Source organism: Platichthys flesus, chromosome 20 (genome assembly GCF_949316205.1).
Source record: "Platichthys flesus chromosome 20, fPlaFle2.1, whole genome shotgun sequence".
Taxonomy (NCBI): Eukaryota; Metazoa; Chordata; class Actinopteri; order Pleuronectiformes; family Pleuronectidae; genus Platichthys; species Platichthys flesus.
Genome location: NC_084964.1, coordinates 12,320,535 through 12,347,910, shown reverse-complemented (window position 1 = coordinate 12,347,910; position 27,376 = coordinate 12,320,535). Strand labels below are relative to the sequence as shown.

Genomic DNA, 27,376 nt, shown 5'->3' with positions numbered 1-27,376 from the left:
TGATTAACTAGAAATGTAGCTGCAAGAGATTAACAACGAAACTAAACTAGACAAAAAGAAAACAGTGTAACTACAAAACTGATTAAGTAGAAAACTGTCAGAGCAACTTCAAAACTAGTTTTCAGAGTAACTCGAAACTAGATTTTATCATTATTGGAAATGTAGCAAAAAATAGTAATAGACATGTATGTTATTTATTCTGTTTCCTAGGTGTGTGTGTGTGTGTGTGACCATGCATAAGGACTGAATGATTGACTTGCATTATTGGCTGTCTGGGCCATGACACACACGCACACGCACGCTCCATGCCTGCGGGTGAGTTCCACCCCCCCACCCCTCAAAAAACACCTCTTCCATCTGCGCACACACACACACGCACAGACAAACACATAGTCTATCTCTCTCTCTCTCTCCCTCTCTCTCTTTTCTCTCATCCGGCGCGAGAGCTCGGCAGCGCGTGTGACGCGTTTTGCGCATTTCCTGCAGCTCGCGCTCACTCGCGGATTCAGGAGCGAGGGGACGGGAAGCGGGGGGCGCGCGCAAGGAACCACAGCAGAAAAAAAAGCGGAGCGGAGCTGGGGAGCGGAGCCCCGCCGTGATGTCCTCTGGCTGGTCGTGAAGACAAAACCCACCGCAGCGGGCTTGACGAACACACAGAGGTGCTGCCTACCGGAGAGGACGCGCAGGAACACCGCGGCACCGTGAGGTCGAGGAGCTTATCCCGGCGGAGAGCGAGCCTGCGACGGGCTGGACACCGAGCACCAATCCCGGATGGCTAGGCGCGGCTGCTCCCGCTCTCTCCCACCCTGACCCGGGACAGACACACGCACGGACCCGCGGTGGGGAGGCTCGGGGGCTTCGAGTGAACCCAACCGGAGCCCGTTAACCTGCACACCCCGCCCAGGCGTCCCTATCCCGGCCTGTTTCCGCAGATATCCTGGAATCTTGTCTGGAGCATAAACAAACACGAGAGCGACCTCTGAAGGGTGTGAGTCTGCGTTGGTGCTGCGTGTTACCGCACATCAGTGTGTGTCTGTGTGAGTGAGTGTGAGGATAACACAGTGTTCTGATATGGCTGTACTAGACTGAGAGTCTAAGGAGCCCGCGGCATTATGGGATGTAGCAGGACTGTGCAGTGACCCCCTCTCATTGGAAGGAAACACACTGTGTACAGGAGCAGGAACAGGCTGACTTGTCCTAGTACACACACACACACACATACAGAACACACACACCCCTGTAGCTATGCCTGTGTTCAGTGGCCTGTTGAAGGTGCGAGTGTGTGAGGCAGTGGACCTGAAACCCACCCCATGGGCCCTGCGTCACGCTGTGGGCAAGAGCGGCTCCTTCCTGCTGGACCCCTACCTGGCCCTGAACCTGGACCAGACCCGGCTGGGCCAGACCGCCACCAGGACCAAGACCAACAGCCCCGCCTGGCACCAGGAGTTCTGCACCGAGGTCCGCGAGGGACGGAGCCTGGAGCTCTCCGTCTTCCACGACGCGCCCATCGGATACGATGACTTCGTGGCCAACTGCACCATCCAGCTGGAGGACCTGCTGCAGAACGGAACCAGGCACTATGAAGACTGGGTATGTGATTGATATGTGAGCTCCAGGGGCCCTGGGTACTGGAGGGCATCATAGGCTGGATCTGCAGTGTAGAGAGGAACAGGTCCATAGTATGACCTTGCCCAGTGGCTCCTCAGCTGATAAGGTTTTAATGAGCCTTCAGCCGGGTCCAAGTTCCTCTATCAACAGCTTCTTCCAGGAAGGAGTCTCATTTAGTCATTCGCCGCTTCACAACATACATACACAGGCTCACATCCCTTCCGCGGAGGCTCACAACATTATTTCATCGCAGGCTTTAGTGAACCAGATGCCTTGCTCATGAGTATGGGATGCGCTGATCCAACTTTTTACGGATTCTGAGCACTGATCCAACAACGTTACTCTCTTTCCAGCAAATGTGGAATCAATATATCAGCGAAATAGAAGAACAAGACGATACGATACTGTATAAGTTTCGACATGTAGAAGAAACCTGTCTCACTTCTTGGGGCCTGTCAGCTGCAAACATGCTCATAAACCACAAATGCCTCTTAGATTTTTACACCTTTACCCCTTTGGCAGTTTAGCAGCAAATTCAGCTCTAGAAGTCTCCCATCAAATTGAGACATTTTCTCAGCCGGTCGTCCAACTCGGTCGGGTTTTAACCTGTGATGCAGTCTCAAGCTAAGGGAAGAAATTTGTGTACTGACATCCTGCTGCTCATCTGTGACACGGGAGCCGAATTTGCGTTAGATCTGATTTGAACGTCTCAGCTGCAGCCTGTTGTCGTCCTTCCTTGGCCCCTCAACTTCCTCCTGCCTCTATTGAAGTGGAAGCTGTAGAATCAAAATTATGAAGCAGGGACTTCACCACAGCCTGGTTCCTGTGAGTTGTCCGACACACAATCATACTGTGACTTCAGTAGCTGGACAGAGAGAGAATGAAGTTCCTTTGATTTGTTACGGTTTCTCTTCATGTAATCTCATTTGCGTCGGGGACTGTGATGCCGGGGCGCCACATGTGGATCTGTATACGAGGGGGGATTAAGGGCCAGTTGTTTTGGGTCTGCGAGTTGTGTCTCCAGTTCTGACATGTGATCTTCTCTCACTTCGGCTGCGTGTGTTTGTTCTTGTCTTTGTGTCGGATGAGCGGCTGACGAAGGTGATGTCAGGACGTGTAGTGGGAGCCGAGGACATGGATTTTAAATTACCACACCTGTTGTCTTGTCATTAGCCCATAAGCTGCGGTTAACGTGTGTTTTCCATCACTGCAGACCATCTTCCAAAGCATATTCTGGAATATAATAATTTCCTATCTTTCAGGGTAGCCACTGGTTTCAGTCCATGCTCATACAATATATAAATGAACCGACAGCAACTTTTAACCTGTTGGAAATACAAGATATATATAAGATAAACCATCACAGTTACAGCATTAGTGGCATTTCCTCTGTCAAAATGGCTTTTTTGTTGCGTGGTAACTCTGTTTTGAAGACTTTTTAAATACAGACCCTGTCTTCAGCTGGATTAACATATGACCATGATGTAATAGAAAAGAGAGGGGCAACAAAATGTCCATTGTGATGAATTAATCTGAAGAGTTTTTCATACAGAAGTAACTGAACTCTCTGTTAATATTTACACCATGTATACGATTTTAATAGACTGAAGAATGCAAAACCACATGGTACGGGTCCTCAGGGGCGGTTTAATTGATGTATAGTTATGTAATGTAGTACTATAACGGTATACATTCGCATTTAAATAGACAAACGCACACACACACACACACACACACACACACAGACAGGGAGCGCCCACACACCTCGCCCCTTGCCCATCCACAGTAAGGTCAGCATATGGATCCCTCTGTTGATTGACCACATCCCATCGATCACGCTGCCAGCTCGTCAATACATCAGCCTCCCAGCAGCACAGTCCCACCCACTTTCCCTGCGTCCTCCTCCCTGCAATACTCCATTACTCACCACTTCTGCCTCCCTCATCCTCCCCCTCTCCAGCAGTGATACCCCTCTCGTCATAGTACTCACACTTATCCCCCCACCCCCGCCTTCATTTACACATCGTCTTCCTCTTCCTGCCGGGCTTGTGCACCACAAAGGACACATATTGTGAAAATGTCACTTTCTCAGGAAAAACAGGAAGAAAGTCTGTCAAGTACGACAAAATGTCCATTAAATTGTTAAAATGTCCAAAACAACCCCATTAAAATAACTAATCAATATTATGATGTTGTAATACCATTGTTCCCTTCCTGATACTGATTCGGATACCTGGACTTTGTGTATCGGCCGATATGAGAACCAATATGATACTGGTTCCACCGCTCAGAACTGAAGTCTTGCCTAAGTTACTCTGCACCTCTTTACTTGTGAAACGTTGCCCACCTGCTGACATTTTAGCTCTGGCTAACTCTACTGCAAATCACTACTTCTCCGCGGCTCTCAAATCACCACTTGCCAGTGGCAGTATGGCGCAACAGCTGTTGTGATGCGGCAAAGAAGAATAAATCATTTACAGGAAAGGAAAATAGCCATTTTTCCTGGGTGAAGATGTGGTAGATTCGGATCGATACAAAGATTGGCCTATTCGCTGACGCCTGACCCGGTCTTATCGGCAGCACCGGAGGCATTTCTGATGCTGGTATCAGTATTGGAACATCTTTCCTGAATATGAATGCTAGGACCCCTAGTGAGACACAGACCAGAGTTGTACCAAATGGTTGAGCTGCCTGCTGTTCACATGAACACAGAGGCCTGTGTACTTTAACTCAGTCTTTCTCACTTCCTCCGTCCTTCTGCTGCCTTCCTCGTCTTCATCTCCAGTCTCTCCTCTTTTATTCCCATCTTCTCTGCCTGCTGTTCTCTATTGTCTTTTTCCGCCTCTCCGCGATCCGTCTCACGTGGACCCCAGCGCTGTGGGCCAGGTTCCTACGCCGTGCCGCTGGTGAAATATTAACCAGGCTTTGATGCTTATTAATTGTCCCACTCAGTAATGGAGATGCTCTGCGGAGCCCATCCCCATGGTGACAATGACAGCCTGTCCCCTTGGTGACAGCCTCTCACCCACAGAAACACCAGGGAGAGAGATGGGTAGGTGAGAATTGGGGGGGGGGGGGGGGGCGCATAAAGGAGGGAGTGGGGTTAAGAAGAGAGAAAAACAAAGTAGAACACTTGTGGTTCTTTGCAGAGTCAGGATGATTTAAACCTCTTACAGGGTTTTTTAACGTGGGCATTTTTGGTGCATTAAGCCTCTTTGTTTTGATATAGGACGGAGTTTAAGTGTGTAAGGGGAGAGAACAGGTAAGACGCGCAGCAAGGGGCTGAGTCGGAACCAAACCCACAGCTGCTGCTGGAGGACTCGAGCCTGCGTACATGGGGCGTCCGCTCAGCCAGGCCATCCTTCATGGGAAATTCTATTTTACCTAGCAGATGAATTGTCGAGACAGCAGGAAAATGTCTGGGGAATTCACAGCGAGCGAGTGGGCGTGTTGATGATGTTTAGAACATAGCGACAAATGCAACACACAAAAAAACAGAATACAAATATCTCAGGATGAAGAAGAAGAGGAGCCATACCCGTAGAAGTTGTTGATGAAGATGTCAACTTGGAAAAATGAAGAGATTAGAGATAATGGCTGACGTCAGTGTTGATGTGCTGTAAAAAAACAAACACATGATTTCTGCAGCAGAATCCAAACATTATGTCCTGCGTCCTGAACGATGAATCCAGGCTCCAACCCTCATCTTGATGTTCCAGACTTTTTCCGGTTGTTCTTCAAATGTGAAAGGCAAACTCTGGAAAACAGTAGCGAATTTTCCTGACAAAGTTCAGTGCACGTCAGCTACAAAGTCAAAGCTACAAACCCAAATGTCCGGTTCGATCGTCCACTGCTGTGCAGAGCTTCATCTGAGATCAACAGCGACACGACACGTCATGGCACTGTTTGTCCTCCATGCTATCGCATGAATGCAAACGCCGCTGCCACACACTCCAGATCGTGTAGGTGATTGTGTTGTATGCCTTTTCAAATGTTAGGCACATGGAGTTTACTTGCAGTGAGACGTGTTATATAAATACAACTGCCTTGCATCGCCTTTGTATAGAGGTGAGCCACATGCCACTGTAAACAGAACTGTGTCTGTACATTCCTGTGGCAGCCATGGTATGTTAGCGCTGCAGCAATGCAAAGGATGATTATGATTGAAGTCCGGGGTCACACATTTGACTTTCCACTTTGAAATAAGCTGTTTAGCTAAATGGAGATTATTTGGCTGCTGTCATGGATGTTAATGTGAAGATTGAGTCAGAGAAATGCTGTATTATGACTTCCTATGAAATAAGTAGTAGCTATGATTATGGATCATAATATTTCGCTTTTGCCAAAACGAATGGGATTGAGAGTCAAAGTAAAATGGTTCTTTATTCAGTATTCATGCTTTAGCCGCCTTTTAAATATCATAATTTCCCATAAGCCCCAGATGCTCGAGGGATAAACAGCAGACGAGGTGAGTCAAGGGGTCGGAGCTATTTCAGACATGACTGTACGCAGGAAACAGAGGACCAAACACAGTAGAAACTATCAAAAGTGGGGAAATTACTAAAAACAAGAGCGTCTCATGTATACGGACTAAAAAAGTTATGTTTGTAGTGTGTTCCTGCAAGTTGTAGTTTATCCTCTGCTCCCAAAGTAATCGTTATTTAACTCTGTTAAGATCGCAAAGGTTTCACCTCATGTTGTCACCTGCTGCACTGCGTCTGTAGCAGTTTGTCTCAGATTATTTAGAGTAATCCACAAGAACACGCCTCATTCTCCTTAACGTAAAAGAAATTTACCTTCTCTAGATTTTATGACACATTTTGGAAGTTCCTGCTGAATCGTGGAGCAAAGCAGGATGAGTTTTTATTCATTCATTCACTAGCTATAGCGCTTATACTTTTATGGTCGACTAGAGCCTTGTAGCAGCTGATATTGGCTGAGAAGTGGGCTACACTCTGGACATACTGCCAGTCTAACATGTTTCCAGTCTAAATTAATGTCGTTACTGTCTGCGTTTGGACTTGAGTCATCGACTTTTAATTCTCCTGCTAAAGTGGATCTATAAACCGTGTCAGGTAACTTTTAAAGGCGTCAAAAGGTCCTGAGAGAGAGCGGAGGAGGGCGAAGGAGGAGGGAGTTTGGGGGGGGGGGGGGGGTAGAAAGGGAAATGAAAATACTTACAGGAAATAAAAACAGGAAAGAGAGAGGCTGTGCAGAAGAGAGTGATGAAGGAGTGGAGGAGCAGGAGTTGAGGTGTAGATGTGAGTGTGTGTACATGTAAATATATCAGGCTGGAGGCTGAGAGCTGTGAGGCTGCCAGAAGCTTCTAGGCACAAGTCAGAGAGGCGATGACCACACCAGTGTAATGTTTCCTCTCGGGGACACAGGGCCACGTCAGATGTCAGCCAGCCTCGGTACGACACTTGGCATCAACACTCACACGCACACACATTCACACACTCACATGCTTATACTTACCAGCAGCCAGGATTAATGAGTCAAGGACTGCTTTTAGAGGACAGTCTGTTTTTAAAATGGTTAAAATCTTTTTAGATGAATTTATAGTTTACAAGTTTGAACCGAAACATGTTGCATTGTGAGGTTGACATTGACAAATCCTCTTATAGTTCTTGGTGACCCTGTTTCTAGTCATTGCCTCTGAGGCTTAAATCAGCTATTATTCTGTTTTTGTTAGAAGATGCAATCAGCCAAATATATAATATTATTATATGTTATAGTGTTAAAATATCTTTCAAGAGCTGTGCCATTAATGTTGGGAAAGTTTGTAAAGACGGACGACATGACGGGTTACTAAAAGTGAAGCCAAAGCCTCTTGATCAACACCTGGTGGCTGTCTGCAGTATATGTCAAAAATCCCTTCATGTAGGCAAACAAAATAGTCAAAAGTGATTTTTTTTCTCAAAGATGGTTTCTGTGATTTGTGGTAGTTCTTATTACGCTGATGTATGTCAAAGTGTAAGGTTTGAATTAATTCATTGAGGCTGTAAAAATGGCTTTAAACGTCCTGTTCCCAGCATTAAGGAAACCCAAGTTGCGTTAAGGTCTCAGCAGGGTCGTAAAGTTTGCAATTTAATCGTTGTTTATGGACGCAGTCATCACCAGTAGATTTGTTGGTTTGGGTGAATCGGAGATGATCTTTTGCGTCAAGTTGACCTTGAATCCATGAATTTGAGAACCAACATGAAGGAAGCTACTATAGTTTATTAGATGTGTTACAAATTTTACAAATAAACCCGATGTTTAGAAGTTCACAGACGTCTTTTGAGACAGGTTGTTCGTTAACAAGCTTGTGCTGCGAATAACTCTTTATCGATAAACAGTCTTGAGAACCTGAGCAACAGCATGACCATGTAGCTGTGTGGGTCGTACCTTTACATCTCAATCACCATTGTATTTACCATAGCTCTTTAGTGTTGATGTGCAGCGCCGTGCAGCCATCCTCCTCAGCCCCGCCCTCCCTCTCTGCCCGTTTCAAGACGAGGTCACAGCCATATTGTCATCATCCCTTTCTCTATCCCTGACCCCGAGACTCCATTCTCTCACCATGGCAAGTTGCCGGACAATGACATCATGGGCTCCACCCCTTGGCGGCCTCCTGGTTAAGTAGGACAGACTGGATTTAAGATGCAGTGTTACCACAGTGACAATACACACACACACACACACACCAAGGGTTGACCTGATTTGGCATCAGTGGGCAGAGCAGCACGCTTGTTTTGTGTGTGTGTGTGTCTGTGTGTGTGTTTGTGCGCGATGGAGTGTGTTTAATTCATGTTCTCAGTGAAAGGGAAGAAATGGGAGGATATTTGAGAGCTCTGGGACAGCAGGTGAAATGCACACGGTTCGTCCCATCTCTCTCTCTCTCTGTGTGACCTCAGCAGTGTGTCTATTTTTGTGTGTCTGCCAAGAAAGACACACTTTCTCACTCACACACTTCCATGCTATCTGTCTTTATCTTTTGTCAGGGACAGGACACACGGATAAGGGTGATAGTTAGTTAGGGATAATGTGTTTGTTTGTTTGTCTCACAAACACAAACGCTGCCGAACAAATTACCACGAAACTGGTAATGATGCGGTATGAGTCGGGATAGAACCCATTACATTTGGATGTTAATCCACATCAGGAATGTTTCATGGATCTTGATGAAAGGAAATCAGGCCTTTTCCTACTGATTTCTATAAGTGTGTGAAGTTCAGAGCAGCTTCACGGATACTTCTTTGGTTTGATTCACAGTTTGAGAGCTTTGGGTTTCATTGCTAAATCTCAGAGTTTTTTTTTGGCATCAGTATAAAAAAGAAGTTGACTTATAGAGAATAGCTGCAATTTACATCACAATATCAGTAATGAAAGTCAAAATTAGAGAGCTGTGGTTATCCCGGTTCCTCTGCGGCCGCTCTGTGTGGAGTTTGCATGTTCTCCTGGACTCCAGCTTCCTCCTGCTGACTGAGTCTCCATGAAGAGTGCTCTCATTCAGGCTGCTCCAGCAGCGGGGTCTGCAGGGGCTGCTCTTCAGGCCGTCTGTCAGTCCATCTGGACGTCACCCACTCGTCTGCAAGATGACGGAGCAGCCAGGATGAGCTGAGAGGGAATGTCCGCTCCTCCAAATCTAATTAAGCCCCCTGTCCTGTAGACGCTACTGGACGGCCTGACCCGTCACTCGTGGTAGGGATCTGGCTTAGCTTAGCCCCCCCCTCACTGTCCTCCTCCTTCACCCCCACACAGCTCAGCTTCTCTTACATTATTAGCCGTCTGTGATGTTACATTAAAGATGCATGACTCTCACGCCGTCTCACTCAGCAGGGGCCTCCCGTCTGTGTGTGTGTGTGTGTGTGTGCGTGTGTGCAAGTGGGCAAGCTCGAGTTGCTGACTGCTAGCAAGGAGCACACACGCGCCTGTTATTGTGCAATTGCGGTCGAGCTCTCTCCAAGCCGAAATTTGTTATTTGACAGATGGATGTGGGAGGCTGTCACTGAGACTAAACGCTCCTGAGAGATGGAGAGAGCTGTCTGGTTGGACAGAGATAGCGAGCTAGATGGACAGAGAGTGGGAGGGGGTTAGCGCCACAGTATTGATATAATGCAAGCTTTGAGTGGCCTGTCTGCTTGGTGGAGTGCTCCTCTGTGCTACTGCATATGGTGTGTGTGTCTGTGTGTGTCTTTTTTTAATTCTAGCACCCATGTAGGTGTATTTGGGGCCTGTTTGTATGTGTGGCAATGGAGGGAATGCGAGAGAGTTAAGCTTGTATGTGTGTTTAACATTAACCTCCCTCTGAAGTCGATTCAAAAATCCCCAGACATTCTCTCTCTCTCTCTCTCTCTCTCTCTCTCTCTCTCTCTCTCTCTCTCTCTCTCTCTCTCTCTCTCTCTCACACACACACTCTCTAACTGGCCGTGTGTGAGAGAGTGAGAGAAGGTTTGTGGAGTTATTCGACTCCCTGGCTGTATCAGTGTCCTAATTGGACTAACAAGCTTAATGAGGGGAACTAGATTCTCAAGCTCTCTCTCTCTCCTCCCATTGTTCGTTGTCAGGGCGGGGGTGTTCAGTGCATGTGCGTGTCTGCACACGGCAGGTGAAGGCTGAGCTGCGTTTCGATTCACTTAGCACGGGCATAGGTCATTCTAGTGGCGCTGAAACGATGAATCGATCCGTCAGGTTGACAAGAACATGACGTTGACACTGTGTTTCGTTTAATAGGCAAACATTGAATAGGCCTAAACAATTAAAGAAACAAAATAATTAACAATGCATTGTATCTTATGTTTCTCTGTTTAAAATGTCACCTTGCGCCCAAATTTATCCTTTTTTTGTCTATTTTAATTTTTTTTATCTCATATTACTGCATATATATATAATATTTTTATGTTTTATTTTATTTTATATTTTAGTCATTACAAGAGGAAAACTCCCAGGGAATTTGGGATCTTACCCACAGGCCCTCTGGAAACATTTCTGGTAATTATCGGGACACCAGTGCTCTCCTCAAAGCAGCTAATGCTACACTGGCCATGTGCAACGAAGGTCTGTTTGTTTCAGACTAATTGATATGATATCAAACACTGGCTTGGACTTAATTAATCTTGAGAAACCCCATATCCATGTCATAGGCATTCGTATCGATTTATCTTGAAGGCACTTCCCAGCTCACCTGGCCAGCGACCGGTGATGTGAGAATGCTGCCGTTTTTTTGGCTGCCGTGCCGCCTCAGGAGCCGAGCACTGAGTCAATGACGGTGCCGTCCATTTGCTCCGCTCTGTTTCAAAATCACTCTCAGTCCATCTTTCGGCTGAAATCCTCGCCGAGATGTGCCGTTACGCAAGAGGTTACATTTGGGGATTAGCACAACATTTTCAAGGGTAGACATCAAGAATTGAATGGCGCTTATACCGTAGGTCACAAATCCCATGCAGTTGTTACATGTTACCCATACAACAAAAGGATGATAGTAATGCATACTGATGAACATATAGGAGCTACATTCTTCCACTCGAGATAGATTCGTTGACCTCAGAGTTGCAACTAATGATAATTTTCTTTGTCGATTAATGTGTTTGTTTTTCTGATTAATCATTTTGGATTATCAGTCAATGATAGATACAAATAAAAATTCACAAATTATAACAAGTGACATGTTGTGAAAAGTGAGATACATAAAGATATTCAGTTTATAATGAAAAGTAAAGCAGCAAAACCTCACATTTTAATAGTTTTTACCATTTTCAATGACTTAGAAACTATTCATCATCAAAATAGTTGCATTTCAGTTTTCCTTCCTATTTTACTGACCAGCAAATTAAATTAACACCTTCCTCCTTCCGATCATTGGCTGCCAACTGTAGAGTTAAGTTTAATGCACCACCATTACAAAAATATATCAGGTATCATTTTACTTAATTTTTATGGGGAAAATACAAATCAATATCAGATGTAAATGATAGGATAAGCACATAGTATTTGTTGAATTCACTGTGCAGTGTTTTCTTTGTGTCTCATCATTCAGCGATGCATGGAAGCGTATACGTGTGTGTGCTTGTGTGTTGCTGCCTGTGTGTGAGTCTGACTGTTGCATAAGGGGATCTGCTGCTGTCCCAGAGCTTAACTAAGGATTTAAACCTCTCTTTCTCACTCTCTCTTGCACTGTCTCTCTCCCGTCTCTCTCTTCCTGTTGTCGGCCGTCTCTGGTGCTCTCTGTTGCACTCTCGCTAATCTCCGTAATTGCATGTATAATGTCGGGCGGGGGGGTGGGTGAGGTCACTATTTGTTGAATAACTTTGTGTGTGTCCCATGTTTGCCTATCTATTAAGGTTGAGCAGGAACATTTCTTTTTTTGTTCCGTGAATGTGAAATACCCAGAATCCTTTTGGATGACACCTGCTCACACAAACCAATCGGCGCTCAGTTTGACGTGTAATTCAAGCTGTTTGCTAATATGAAGGACGCAGAGAGTAATAACGATATATTCAAATAAAGTTGCTGATTTAATCAGCTGTTGTTTTGATAAATCCATTTATACGAGCTCTATATAATCCATACTGTGTAGCCTAGTGTATGTAGAGGATTAATGGATTATAACACACGTAGCGAATATCTTGTAGTGACATCTTTCCTTCTCCCAGCAGCTTTGCTTCCCCTGCAGTCGTCTTCCTCCAGCAACTCGTCTGGGTTTTGGCAACTCTGAACGTCCCTCTGAGTGCGGCACAAGATATTAATTCTCAGCATTTTGCAGTGTGTTGACACTTATCTAAAAATATGAGGTTTGGATCAGACTCCACGAGCATTACTATGTCCGACATCTAATATTGGCTGCAAGCGTTTCACAGCATCAGAACATTTTGTCTAGGAAAATGATTTGACTCTGCTGAGGAGGGATTTGACTGATTTACCAGCACTCAGCACATGAACTGCTTTAATGTCTCCACTGTTAATAGTAGCATAATATTAACTACGATAATATGCAAAAGTAGCGTTGCACTTTATTTAACTATATGAGAATTGGCTTCTCTTGACACCTTCTGTTATCAGGATTCTCAAGAACAGAACAGGGACTCTGGAAATGTACTAGTTTTAAATGAAGTGATTGCAGCGTGCATTGAATAGGTGGATTAATTCATTATTTCTCATTTGTAATCATGTAAAAATATGTAGTATTGAAATAAAGTTGTGTTGGGGGGGGGGGGGTGGTGAAGACGACGACCTCTTCCATGTGCACAGGTGTGTTTGTTTAGTAAAGGAAAGTCCCCCCCTCCCTCCCTCCCCTGCTGCACTCACTGTTCAGCTGTGTTATTTCTCACTGGTTCACTTTGTGTTTCTCTTTTTCTCTGTCTGCACAGATTGACTTGGAACCCGAGGGGAAGGTGTATGTGGTCATTGACCTCTCCGGATCCTCCACAGAGGGTGAGACCACCTCGACACACTACGCATACTGTCCTGCTGTAAACACACACAGAGGGAAAAAGAAAGGTATTTAACACATGAAAGAATATCTAGTTTAATGATGGTTTTGTACAGATGTGGTATGAGTTCAAAGTAATGAGCTTATATTAGGGTCGCTATTTGCTAGCATCCTCCATTTTCATCGTGGGTAAACATAAAAAAAATGTATGGGATTGACTCAACTCCCACTGCCAGTAGAGGAATTTGCCTTTTAGTTTTTTCCCTGGTGCGTCACGAACGTACCAACAACTCTCACTTCGTTGACTTGTCAAGTTAGTGCGTTCACCTGCGTTCCATCACTGTTTATCAGAGCTGGAGCAGATAAAAACCTCTGTCTACTGCAGAGGCATTTGTCCTGGGAGTGAATGCTCATGGCTCCCATTCCAAGTGCAGACCAAAGTCAGATGATAGCAGGTGTGAGTGGCTTTTTTGATCAGTGACAAAAGGGGCTTTACGTTACTGATAAATGCAATAGGTCAAGCTGACAGTCAGCGCCCTCTGTTGGGTCACGAGTGAACTATTTCAAACGATCTGCAGAGCTTCCAGCCTGTGTTATTTCTTGTACATAAAATGTGACTATAAGTTTAAATCCTCGGCTGTTGTTGCCACTTTGCTGCAGTGAAACTCGAGGTCACAGGGTGTGATGGAGCGATTACTGTGAAAAGAAGCCAAACATGAAGCCCGAGGCCGTCCTGTTTTCTTAGAAAGTCGCTAAACAGAATTCATCTCTCTCTCTCTCTCTCACGCTCTCTCTCGCGCTCTCTCTCGCCCTCTCTCTCTCTCTCTCTCTCTCTCTCTCTCTCGCTCTCTCTCTCGCTCTCTCTTTTTCCATCTCCTCCATTTGTTTCAAGTGATTAAACATGTAGACGCCCACAGTGTCTTCCTCAATTAGGCCATACGCTCGTCACTCACCTGCTGCTGGATAAGAGTGATTGTCTCCTGCACCTGTGTACGTTGACACCCGGTTATAAATAGAAGCAACTCTCTGCTTTCCGGTGAAGTTTGCATTTATATACACGTATATGCGTGTGCGGTGGAAGTGACTGTGTTGGAGAGGATGCTGCAGTATAAAGGTGAAGAGCTCCTCTGTATAAAGGAGGATAAAGGCAGCCGTGGAGAGTGAAGAGAGAGGGAGTAGATTCTTAAAATAGTAGGGTAGATTGAGCCACGGATTACAAAGACACACACACACACACACACACACACACACACACACACAGACCCTTGTCTTGCCCTCCTCATCGATGATTGGACCCTCTGTTGTGACCTCTGGACTCTCTCTCCGCCCACTCCTGAACTTCCTCTCTGAGTTCAGCTGGCTTGAGTGCTTGTCATGTTAATGTATGCTGATAAAAATAAACGGTGTGTGTGTGTATTGTGTGTGTGTGTGCACGTGCTGATAGGACGGATGGAGAGAAGTAGAGGATGCAGAGATACAGGGCGAGTTCTAGAAGTAGAGGTGGTATTTTTAGCAGATTTATTTTTTTTCCCCTGGTGCAATCTGTTCTCTGCAGTTTGAGACGACGGAAGGACGTGTTCCAATCCTTTATTTTCCTCTCCTCCTCTGTCCTCTCCATCCTTCTGCATCTGTTGGTCTCAGGAAGCAAATATTAATCTGACCTATTTTGACCATCTGCAGCCTCACCCTCAGTGTTTCAGTATTCTTCTAATCTTTCTTCATCCTTTTTCAGTTCTTTGTGTGTTTTTCCTCACATTTCATCAAAATAAGTGACGCAGCATTCCACATAACACTTACAATATTACCAGGACAACACTCAAAATTACAAGCATAACTGATAAAAGCTTTTTTTTAAGAAAAGGAAACAAAGGGCTTGTTATGACCTCTTCCAAGGAGGTTTTGTTTTTGCCACTCTCTGTTTATTTGTGTGTTGGTTTGTTTTTTGGGTTGTCAGCAGAATTACGCTAAAAACTCCTGCACTGAAACTTGGTGGAAGGCGGGTGGAAGAAATGCTCCATTATTGGTACAGATCTAGACAAAAATGGCAGATTGAGGATCTTAGCTTTCTCTTTCTTTAGATCACGAGACAGGGCATTTTCTGACTTTCGAACCAATTTCCCTGGATATAATCAATGGATCTTGATAAAAAAGTATCAGACACATTTAGCTGACTGATATCTATGAGTGGCTGAAATTTGGTGCCGCTAGACTGAATTTCAGGGAACTGTGGGGCTTGGCAGACGCGCTCTACTGAGTGCCAACGCAGATTTTAGAGCTTTTTGTTTGATTAATCTGCTGATTATTATGATTGAATAATCTACGTATTGTTTGGTCTTTAAAACATGGGGAAAAAACTATGACTTGTTTTGTTCAACCAGCCCAAAGATATTTGACAGACTGTTGTGTCTGACAAGATAGAGCATCACAATTTCACATTGGAGAATCTTTTTGAGAACAATTTAAAGTGGTAACGATTAATCAATTACCACATTATTTTTTTCTTTTGACTGACATATTGATTATTAAGAATTTGTTGCAGCTTTAGTTTTTTTCAATGCATATTCATCAATCGAATGAATATGTAAGTACCAGACAGGCAGACAAACACACACCAATTGATACATTTTGTACGAAATACAAATGTACCTATAATCCTACATGGTATTTGAGAAACCACTGCAGATTGAACTTCATAGATCCGCACAGTCAGCATTGTCACATTTCCAATCTTTAAACGGGACATGGAAGTGGTTCAGTGGAAGTGAGGCGAGCCCACTTCGGTTCTCTTCAGAAAATGTAATCCTTTCTCTTTTCAGTTTGTCTTCAGTTTAAGAAATGTTTTTCATAAATGTGTCTACAGTCATACATGATATTTTAGGAACGGCTTCAACTGTTACTTCAACTTCTGCTGCAACTTTTCTTCCTCTAAATGTTACAACCGGATTGATTTCTACAAAGATATTTGCAATTTGAGGAACCACATAATTGCACATTGTAGTGCAATGAGTAATGAAATGAGTACAGTGCAATTTTCTATATAACATATTTAATATATTTATCTTCAAACTCAATAGATTCTTATTCATTATTTTAGAAGCAGATGGGTTCCTGCCACAGTTGTATTGTTATTCATTTTCACGTCATAATTGTTTATGCCACCATCTGTAGTTTTCAGCATTTCAGCATGTTTGTGTCTGATCGAATCCTCAGCCTGCTTGTGTTTGTTTGTGTGTTTGTGTGTTTCAGTGGGTCCAGAGTACGTCTGTCTACACGGCGATCACTCTTAACTGTTGTTACGACTCATCAGCCCTCCTTGTCAGCATGCCTCTGTGTTAGTACATGTGTGTAGTGTGTGTGTGTGTGTGTGTGTCTGTCCTGGACAGATGGATGATGTATTATGTAAAACAAAGTGATCCCAGTAATGGCCTGTTTAGCCCCCACCCCACCTCACCAACACCACCATCAGATACACAAAAACACACACTTCCCCTCACATACCCTCCCACTCTCGCCCTCACACACACACACACAGACACACACACACACAGGCTCCCTAGAAAGCCTGTCTGTAATCGAACTCTGGTGAGACTCAGCGGTAACCACATCTATAACGCACCCAGGAGAGAGATGGAGGGAGAGTGAGAGAACGGCAAACTAGGACAGGAGCTCAGAGAGGAGTGTGTGTGGGAGTGAGAGTGTAGGTGGTTCTCTTGTCTTAAGGTTACCCTCGGAAAGCATTTATCTTTGTGGGGAGATGCGGAGAGGAAGTGATGGGAACGGCTGGATGGATGGTGCTCACTGAGGAGGAGTATTTTAATATGATGTCCTTCGTTTTAGTGCCCACACACCAAGGTATAAATAGCACGCAATCACATCTATGTATGCATAGGCCTCTGGTAGGTGTGAGGAAGAAGGAGGGAGGGGGGATAGGAAGATGAGAGGCCGTTGAATGATCAAACATCTTGAGCAACATGATGCAAATGGTCCTTATTTGTACAAACCGCCTCAGGAAATAGAATCGATGGCCATAAGAAAACATCCGCAGAGGGTGGATGTGTCATCTGAAAGGAACAAATGCTTTGACATTTTCACTGATGATCTTTTCCCGTCTGTTCGCTCCACAGCCTCAGGTACCAACGACAATGAGGAGCGGGTGTTCCGGGAGAGGATCGGTCCCCGCCGCCGACAGGGCGCCGTCCGAAGACGTGTCCATCAAGTCAATGGACACAAGTTCATGGCCACCTATCTGAGACAGCCAACCTACTGCTCACATTGCAGAGATTTTATCTGGTAGGAAACACACACACACACACACACTCACAATCACACAAACCTACCTGCTGTTGTGTTTTCTGTAACCACCGCGGCTGAAACGCTGACTCCTCTGTGTGTGTGTGATCCGATAGGGGCGTCCTGGGGAAGCAGGGTTACCAGTGTCAGGGTGAGTACTTTTCTGTGGCGGGTTCCAATTTCTCAAGTAACATGTTGCATATCATTTATAATTTAATCCTGAGAACACAAGAGGGATTACGTGCTGCTGAATGACATCTGTGATTTGGTCCAAACCCGCCATCACCCAGAGAGTTCATGACCTGCATCACACCAACATGATGTATTATTTTGTTGATGCTCCATCAAATTGAATGATTCTTCATCGTACAGTGCAGATGCAGGAAGTTGTGCTGCTTATCTACATAGAGTAACAGACATGCATGGTTGTGGAAATAAAACTCAGGAGTGTAAAATGATAAAAATTCCATTGTTACATTTCCATATTGATATTTAAAGTGGATGAGTCACCTTTGGCGAATACCCAACGCCTTAAATAAGGTCAATTTTGGATCAGGGCATCAATATGTGCACCAGCATTACATCAGAATCATGTGAACATAAAATAAAAATGGCCATCAGACGTTTAATAAACATATAAAAAGTGAAAGTCTTCCACAAATGTGTTGATTGAAATTTTGACTCTGTGCTTCCAGTGTGCACGTGTGTCGTCCACAAGCGCTGCCATGAGCTCATCATCACAAAGTGTGCCGGGATGAAGAAACAGGAGGACACACCAGAGGAGGTACACACACACACACACATCTGCAAATACACACGTTTACCTACATATCAACATCAACACACACAAACTTAATCATAAAGGTCTTTTGTGTATAATAATTCAGATTCTGATGATTTACCATGTACTGTTTTTTTGTGTGTTTGTGTGTCTGCGTCTCCCTCTGTAGGTGGGTTCACAGCGGTTCAGTGTTAACATGCCCCATAAGTTCAGTATCCACAACTACAAAGTCCCCACCTTCTGTGATCACTGTGGCTCCCTGCTCTGGGGCCTCATGAGGCAAGGCCTGCAGTGCAAAGGTGAGTTCAGGCCCAGCTGGGAATTTTGCAGGGAGGCCTGATAACTAAGCGTATGTGTCCAGATAATTAAAGTCAAAAGCGGTGGACAAAAACACAATGGTTTCAATGACACACACATTATATCTCTGCAGATGAAGATATGTTTGTGTGCGAAGCTGGTGAGCAAATATTGCACAACTTAGCTCAATGAAAGGATGATTCGATTATCAGAATCATTCAGGGACTCAGGGAAGGACTCACATAAAACAACACATATCGGTGCCAACAGTGGAAGCCTTCTAACAGCTTACTGAATTAAAATGCTTTGCTCATGAATCATTTCACAGGCAACACAGTCATTATGCCGATCTATAGGGATCTACATCCAGGGCAACTTGCCGGCTGACCTAATCCCCCCCCCCACCCCCTTGCATAATCATTCACACACACACCGGTTTGTTTACATGTGGGAGGCCAACTTTCACTGCGGATTCACCGTCGTTTGAGGAGATTCTAAAAGCTAAAAAACAATGTTGGATTATGCCACGGACTGTTATGAGGATGAGTCATTTCTCTGTGGTGGTCGACTGTATTTATTTGAACTGGAGTAAACAGACAAGAAGTTTAATCAAACAGACACAACAGGAAAAGGACGATGTACCTCAGGAAATTAGTGTTGTTCGTACAGTCGGTGCAGAAGGAAAGGTTGATTCCAGTCTTGGTGAAATCTATGTGGCCATGGACGATTTAACCCCTTTCAGCATAACTATTTAAACTATTTTATGCAAGTCCGACTGTCCCTGAATCTCTACAACGATGGTGGCGAATGAAAATGTATCGCAACCCAATAGAGAGAAATAAACCAGAATAATACTTTAATCATCCTGAAAATCGATTCATCGTTTCATCAAATCCATAAAATTAAAAATACATTATTGTTCCAAGAACCTGCAGCTTTATAAATTAGCTGCTTCTCATTTCTTTTCTCTTTTTTTCTGACATTTTTAGTCCATGTGAGAAATCTATTATTGGTAATGGAAAGATGCATTAGTAAACAAAGTTGCAGTCATAGCATCCAGATATGATGTCTTCTGCATTAACAATTTACTTTGATACCTTGGATACATTTTCTTAAAAAGGCCACTTTTCAAAAATAAATGAACCTGAACCTTGTCATGTGTTTTTGCCATTTTGCAGTGTGTAAGATGAATGTGCACAGGCGGTGTGAGAAAAATGTAGCTCCTAACTGCGGCGTGGACGCCAGAGGAATCGCCAAGGTCCTGGCTGACCTGGGAGTCACGCCTGACAAGATCTCGAATACCGCGCAGCGCAGGAGGAAGGTAATGAATCATTCTCACTGTGATGCTTCTGAAATGAGGAAAATAAAGAAAGTTTGATTCTGCATTTGGAAGGACATTGGTTCTTTTAAAAAATATGGTATTAGCTTCTTCTTGTTTTGTTTTTTTTATCACTCATGCCTGGTATAATGACAATCTCCCGTATAGACACTGGAAACTGCCCCTTTGGCTGTATATTCTTTCTGTCTGCAGTTTTTCAGCAAATAAAGCTCAGATTCTTGTAAAAAGATTTGAATTAAGAAAGTTAAACTAGATAAATCATCATCTTCTCTGCATTGTCATACTGGCTTTAATTGGTCCCATGCTCGAACTGAGAACCCGAGATTAAACTCTGTGGCCCATGATGATACAGGTTTTAAGAGGTGAACCCCAAATGAAAGGCCATGTTGTCTCCTTCTCTCTCCAGTTGACTCCAGGGCAGGACCCTCCCCAGTCTCCTCCTGAGCTCTCTCAGACCGAGAACAGCTTCAGCCAGCCAGCTGTCCCCACCTCCCCCTCACAGCAGGGTAACACACTCACAAACACACACAGACACACACGCACACACATCCTCATCAAAAAACACTTTTTACACAAACATGAAGATATTTCAAAGCCCTCTGAGATACATTCTGAGCTGCATGTGGTTTTACTGTGTTAATTTTACCAGTGAGAGCCAGTCATTTTATTATCAGTAATAATATTGTTGCTCCTTTTGAGTACTTGAATACATTAGTGTCCCTGTTAGATATAAGACTAACCCTGATTTACCTACAGTAAGAATGATCCCCCGCCACCCACCACCATTTGTTACCGAGTCATCTTGCTCTCACACTTTTTAAGCTGAGAAATAAAAGTTAACTTTCTTCTATGTGGAAGGATTCCCATTTTTATCTTATCGAGCCGAACTCCGATGACACAGTTTACAGCTGCTATTTAATCCTCCTGGTCAGAGAAACTTAAACAGAGTCTTCCAAGAATATGATTATCAATTTAAAAGTTTATTGAAAAGTAATAGTTAAATAAATAACGGCAAACGTCTCTGGTTTTGTACGACGAGCTGAACAGCGACAGGAAAAAGGGCAGCCGGCCTGTTTTCACTGATCCTCTCTTCCGCTGACACCCACAGACTTGGCAGAGTTAGATCGCCTGCAGGACGTGCTGTCGCTTGACCAGCAGGGACCCCAACACTCCTCCTCCTCATCCTCCTCCTCCACCAACTCCTCGTCCTCCTCGTCCTCCGCGGGCAGGGAGAACGGACAGAGTCAGAGGAGGACCCTCAAGGACTTCAACTTCATCAAGGTTCTCGGCAAAGGCAGTTTCGGCAAGGTAAGGCGGCTCAGAGGAGGCGTTTTAGGGGAATGTTTATATGATTACTGTTCTTAACCTTTATGATTATGTAACTGTTATTCTTTTAACACCACATTCAGTATCTGGTAATATCAGGGAATATCAAGGACCTCAATACACTAGTCATATGTACATTATATGATGAGGCAGAGGCTTTTTTTTTTACATTTCAATGAAGGTTTGTCCAAACACACCAATTACTTTTTCAGTTAAAAAATAAAAACAAACAAAGGTTTTGGTATTTAAAATTTGATTGGAATAATCATATTGAAATTTTGACAATATATAAATCATTCGATGTTCAATTTTATCGCGTAAAAGCTGAGATATATGATTTATAATAATGTGGAGTTAAAGGTTAAAGTCTTAAACTTCTGTGAACTGCTTTCTTCCTCTTTCTCTATTTCCTTCCCCCTCCTCCTCCTCCTCCTCCTCCTCCTCCTCCTCCTCGCTGTGGTTTCTCCCTCTCAGGTGATGTTGGCGGAGCTGAAGGGGACGGAGGAGGTCTTCGCCGTCAAAGTTTTAAAGAAGGACGTGATTCTGCAGGACGACGACGTTGACTGCACCATGACCGAGAAGCGCATCCTAGCCCTCGCCCGCCGACACCCCTACCTCACCCAGCTCTACTGCTGCTTCCAGACACGGGTAGGAAGGCCAGACAAAACACACACACACACACACACACACACAAACACACACACACACACACACACACACACACACGTATTTGATGGCTAATGTCTGTTTTCTCAGTCTCACAAGTGTTTGTCTTCCTCTGTCTGCAGGACCGTTTGTTCTTTGTGATGGAATACGTGAACGGAGGAGACCTGATGTTCCAGATTCAGCGATCCAGGAAGTTTGATGAGCCTCGCTCTCGTTTCTACGCCGCTGAAGTCACCTCAGCCCTCATGTTCCTGCACCGTAATGGTGTCATCTACAGGTAAATACCCTGCTAGAGCCTTATATGTAAATATTCATGTTCTGTCTAAAAGCCAGAAAAAGCCAGAGAGCCGATGAGTGAAGGCAATTTTATAAATGGCTCAGTTATAAGGAACATACCAGAAGGTGCATGACAACAGGATTCACACATGCATTAGGTGTTGATTCTCATGTGGGTTTTTTTTTGCAACGCATGCTCACTTATCTCAGCAAGCCCGACTGCTGTGGAAACCAGACGGTGCTAATTCTCTCCCTCTCTGTCTGTGTCTCTCGTAGGGATCTGAAGCTGGATAACATCCTGCTGGATGCAGAGGGACACTGTAAGCTGGCAGACTTCGGCATGTGCAAAGAGGGCATCATGAACGGTGTGACCACCACCACCTTCTGTGGCACGCCGGACTACATTGCGCCCGAGGTGAGCCGAACTCAGCCCACAGATCATGACGTTGTCCTCAAGATGCTGGTTTTATATATCGTGGTCTCAACTGTGCTGTGGTGGGCTGGCTGCTAATTTAAGAAAGTCAAGTACTGCAGGCTTTATTTTGAAAATGATTTGTCTCCAAGCAGCGATAACCCTGTTATCCACCTTTTAAGTAATTTTTATTCGACTTGACAAAAGCTCTTAGAGAGGGCTATGCTCTCTCTTCAAATATTTAAATCAGCCAAACAACACCTATGAAACTCTATGAATATTTAGCGCCTTGTTTGTCTTCTTTGTCTCCTTATAAGAAGAAAAAAAACAGAGTGTAAAAAAGTGTTCTTGACTATTTCTGTCGCCATTAGGCAACCAGCAAAGACTCAACATTAGGATCAATTGGTTTTAGAGCTATTTTGAAAGAGGCAGGTTAGCTGTTTCCCTGTTTTAACCTTTGCACAACCTGAAGAATATATCTTGTGAAAATGCAACAGACAAGGGTAGTCCTATAGTCTATTAGGCAGGGGGAGGTTAGCCGGTTCAAATCCGTCCTTCACGTTAAACTCTGTCACTTTGTTGAATTCAGATCCTGCAGGAGCTGGAGTACGGAGCGTCTGTGGACTGGTGGGCCCTGGGCGTGCTGATGTATGAGATGATGGCCGGGCAGCCTCCGTTCGAAGCCGATAACGAAGACGACTTGTTCGAGTCGATTCTCCACGACGACGTCCTGTACCCTGTGTGGCTCAGCAAGGAGGCCGTCTCCATCCTCCGAGCGGTACGGCTCATCTCTCAGACACACCTCTTTTAACGTTTTCTTTAAGAGCTGTTTAAAATCCCTTAAAGAGTCAATCTCATCTCCTTCACCGGCGAGGCTCGTCCCTGCTTTAAACTGAAGACAAGTTTAATTTAGTTGAATGTAGTTGATCAGACCTTCTATTTGTGACTTGTTTGGGGGTTTTATTACAGATTCCTGAAACTTCTCATTACTTACACACAAATATACATTCCGCTGTTAGGAGGTCTTCCAGTGATCATTTATGAGGTGATTAGGAGCTTAGTAAAAGTCTAATGTGGGCTGAGTTCCATTCTAAACTGCCAGTTTGTAAATGTTTAACTTGCATATAGCTCCAGTTTGTGCCATGTGGTATGGCACGGTCACACAATGCACGTGAATATCACAGGTCAAAGTTCACCAAAGTTGAACCGCATGCGAAGCCACGCTGCAGATTTGCTTCACCACAGGAAGCAAATGTTTTATTCAACCCCTCGCTGGTTGGAAGAGAACCAGGAGGCGAAGGTTCGCCGCTGATACATTGACATATGAGTGACTGAGGTTCTGATGTTAAACGCTGATGATACAATAGCTGTATTTAGACTTGGATCTTTTACCAGTATGTTTTTCAGCCAGGTTTGAACCTAAACAGCATTTCACCTGCATATCACCACGCTCATTATGAAATAGATGTTTGTATAATCCGAAAAGTCTCTATGAAAAGTTTTTCCGTCATGAAAGTAGGTGTTTATCACATTAATATTCTTGTGATCATTGCTATCACACAGTCATTCATGTTTCTCTCCCCACCTGCTCAAATCACACTCATTCAAAGTGCACGTAAAACAGACGCGCACTTCTCTGTGATACCGAGAAGAATACAAAAAAAGTCAGTCAGAGAGGTTAAAATAATAATGGCATCATAAAAACCACAGCGGATCACAAAGTGCTCTCACGGCGGTGAACAGACAGCGGAACAAATGCGACGCAGCTTTCAAGGGCGTTAAATAACAGCAGCCCTCCGCTGACCTGCTTCATCACTCTGCCACTACACCTCTTCGTTTGTAGCATTCACAGAGCCATTAATGCCTCCGCTCTATAATTAGCACTGAAATGCTTTTTGCTCGACCCTTATCCTTCTGTTACTGTCCTCGTTGTTTTATGTATGAAACATCAGCTGGAAACGTCCTTTTTTGTTTTTTAAAGGGGCTGCTTTTCAGACAGTAGAAAATCTCAGAGTCAAGCTTGTGTGTTGTGTGTTTGTGTGTTAGTTCATGACCAAGAACCCGGCCAAGCGTCTAGGCTGCGTGGTGACCCAGGGCTGCGAGGAGGCCATCAAGACCCACCCCTTCTTCAGAGAGATCGACTGGCTGCTGCTGGAGCAGAGAAAAGTCAAACCGCCCTTCAAACCCAGAATCGTAAGAAACACACATATTATTACACACACACACAAACACTGACGTCTTACATCCCTTCAGAACTGTAAAGCTAAAGATAATAGTGACATCTGCTGTGACTTTATTTCTTAACTTAGTTCCCACATGCAAGAGTGTTTCCTGCATTTGTTTTTGGTTCTTACTGATTTAGTTTTACTTAAAAAAATGGACCTGACTGTATAAGAAACTCCAGAAATCCAAAAGTTGTTGTTTCCTGCAGCAAGGTCATTACGCTCAGGCACTTCACTGTAAAATAAGGTTCTCTTGTGGAAAGGAAAACAAACTCCAGTGATAAATCATACTTTTTGTGTTTGTACTTTGTATTTTGTTCAGCCAAAGTACAACCACAACGATTTGTATTCAGACAAAGTATTTGCTTGTGATATTAAATTATTCTCCTTAAACTTAATGATGAAATATGCCATTAAACTCATCACTGGTATCATATGATACTGCAGAGTTTCAAACCACAAGCAGCTGATACTGAAGAGTTAAAACAATCCAGTATTGGGTTAGAAAATGCAAAGGTTCATCTTAGAAGAAAGCCAAAATAAACGAATGAATAAAAACACAATGATAAAAAAGTTTTGATCATCTTATGACCCCAAAGAAAACTAATGGGACATATTGGGTTGGATCCACTTCTGTAGAATCTGTATTCACTAACCAGACACTGAGCTGACTCTACGAACTTTCACATACAAACAAGGCAGTAAGTCTGAATGGCCAGAAGGTGTCGCTATAATATTACCCTCATAGCACTGGATTGTAGTGAGCATTGCAGTGAACCTTCTTCCTCTGAAGTCACTCTTTTCTTTGTGTGTGTGTGTGTGTGTGTGTGCGCGCTCTGCAGAAGACCAAGCGAGATGTGAATAACTTCGACCAGGACTTCACTAAGGAGGACCCCGTGTTGACGCCCACGGACGAGGCCATCATCCGACAGATTAACCAGGACGAGTTCAAGGACTTCTCCTACTGCGCCCCCGAGGAGACTCAGACCTAACACACACACACACACACACACAGACACAGACACACACAGACTGATCCAGCGACATGAAACCCAGCACGCATTTACACGCACACATGCCGACACTCTCACATGTGTAGAACCACAGATCCCTTTACAAAACACACACACACACACGTGCAATCACTCCTTTATTTTTAAGTTATTGGTTGTTGTTACTTTTGGAATATTCTTTACTTGCATTGTGTTGTCCTTGTTGCCTGGGTTTATTATGAATATGACTATTACTACACACACACACACACCCTCAACATTCTCTCACACACATTCCCATGTGCACACGTTTAGCACATAATCACACAGACACACTACAATCCCACGTTTTTACACGCTCGCACATACCTGCAAACTCACTGCATATGCTTAGACAACCAAACACACACACACAAACACACACACACACACACACACATCTACACACTGACACTGCTCCTCTACCCAGCACCTGTATGTGGACTGTAGGTGCCGGGTGCAGAGGCCTGTATATAGCCTGTGTCGAGTGGCTGTATCGTGTTGGTATCGTCTGCTAGTGAAGGAGAGTCGTGGCGCATGGACAAGCACCCTACCTGTGTTATTATTGTCCTTAATGTGGACCGGTTAGGGCCAAATACCCTTTGTGCAATACCCTGACTATCTATATATTTTATGGTTTTGTTTGTTCTCGAAATGTTATTTTTTTGGTTGTTGTCGGATTTGTCGTATGATCGATCGCTCTCATCCTCTCTCGTGTGTACAAAGTGAATGTCGAGCTTTACGAGTTACAGGCTATTGAACTAATTATGTGGAGCAGAGTGTTACAGGTGGCCTGTGTAGCAGCGAAAAAGACCCGTTTTTTCAGCTGTTTCATGCATCTGCTAGTTTCAGAGTCCACCTCCCCTCCTGCCGGCCAGAATGTGCCGGCCTGTGGGCGGTTTTATTGTTATTATTTCTCGTGAATGTACATTTTTTGTGGGTGAATGCGTGGATTTTGTTTTTCTTTATTGATGTATGACTTTTTGTCCTCAGCATTTCTGTTCCTATAGTTACAATCAGTGTTTTCAGCAACCCCCACTTTCCTTCCACGTTTCCTCAGAAGCACCAATTCCCCTTTCCCACCAATAGCAGCTGTCACTCAGCTTAAACTACCTGCTTTTCTGACTTTTGCTTTTTTCAAGAATGGCTTTTCTTTCTTATCGTTCTCTCTCTCTCTCTCTTTTATATTATTATTATTATTATTATTATTATTATTATTATTGTAAAGTGTATTTGGAGGAAACCTTTGTGTAAATTATATAACTATACTATTATAGGTCTGCTACAGCCGGGTGAAAAAGAAATGTGGAGAACCAGCAGCTGAATTACCTCTCATTTCAAACACAAGACACAAATCACCCCATGCAGACTCCCTCCTTCGCCTCCTCCCTCTTCTTCTCACTCTCTTCTTTACAAACACACAGACACGCAGACACACACGCACACACACAGAGAAGGACTGTTGTCGCATGTACTGTACAGTGGTCTGAAGGCGAGCGGGGTTTGCTCTGTGTGCAGTAGAGTCGCTGTGTAGTGAAGCTTCGTGCACCCAGGGGTAGGGCTGTTCCTGGTCACACTTCTATCTTACTCTGTGCCAAAATGTAGTGCAACAGCCAGGCTAGTCCTGTCTGGTCTGATTCCAATAAAACACTGAGCTGTCTACATCACCCTCACACCTCTCCGTGTCGTCTCTTCCTGCCTCTTTTTGTCGTATT

General features: G+C 44.2%; 1 protein-coding gene across 2 annotated transcripts; it reads left to right on the top strand.

Moving 5' to 3' along the window:
- Positions 1-487: 487 nt before the first annotated feature.
- Positions 488-27,334, top strand: prkcea (protein kinase C, epsilon a). Of its 2 annotated transcripts, none has more exons than XM_062414341.1 (15): positions 488-1,590; positions 12,960-13,089; positions 17,146-17,311; positions 17,428-17,462; positions 18,007-18,095; positions 18,262-18,391; positions 19,568-19,710; positions 20,135-20,234; positions 20,837-21,036; positions 21,529-21,702; positions 21,843-21,997; positions 22,273-22,411; positions 22,998-23,186; positions 24,455-24,601; positions 25,473-27,334. In XM_062414341.1, exons 1-15 carry the CDS (start codon positions 1,246-1,248, stop codon positions 25,620-25,622), a joined length of 2,292 nt encoding a protein of 763 aa, XP_062270325.1. In that variant the 5' UTR covers positions 488-1,245; the 3' UTR covers positions 25,623-27,334. The 2 variants fall into 2 exon arrangements, with proteins under 2 accessions (XP_062270325.1, XP_062270326.1); XM_062414342.1 differs by having other exon boundaries at positions 489-1,590; positions 12,960-13,023.
- The last annotated feature ends 42 nt before the right edge of the window (positions 27,335-27,376 follow it).

Bases quoted from the DNA above. Each gene is read 5' to 3' on its own strand.
- prkcea (XM_062414341.1), top strand. From the start codon at position 1,246: ATGCCTGTGTTCAGTGGCCTGTTGAAGGTGCGAGTGTGTGAGGCAGTG. The intron at 17,463-18,006 runs GTGAGTACTTTT...CTGTGCTTCCAG, and splicing joins GCAGGGTTACCAGTGTCAGG to TGTGCACGTGTGTCGTCCAC. The intron at 18,392-19,567 runs GTGAGTTCAGGC...GCCATTTTGCAG, and splicing joins GCAAGGCCTGCAGTGCAAAG to TGTGTAAGATGAATGTGCAC.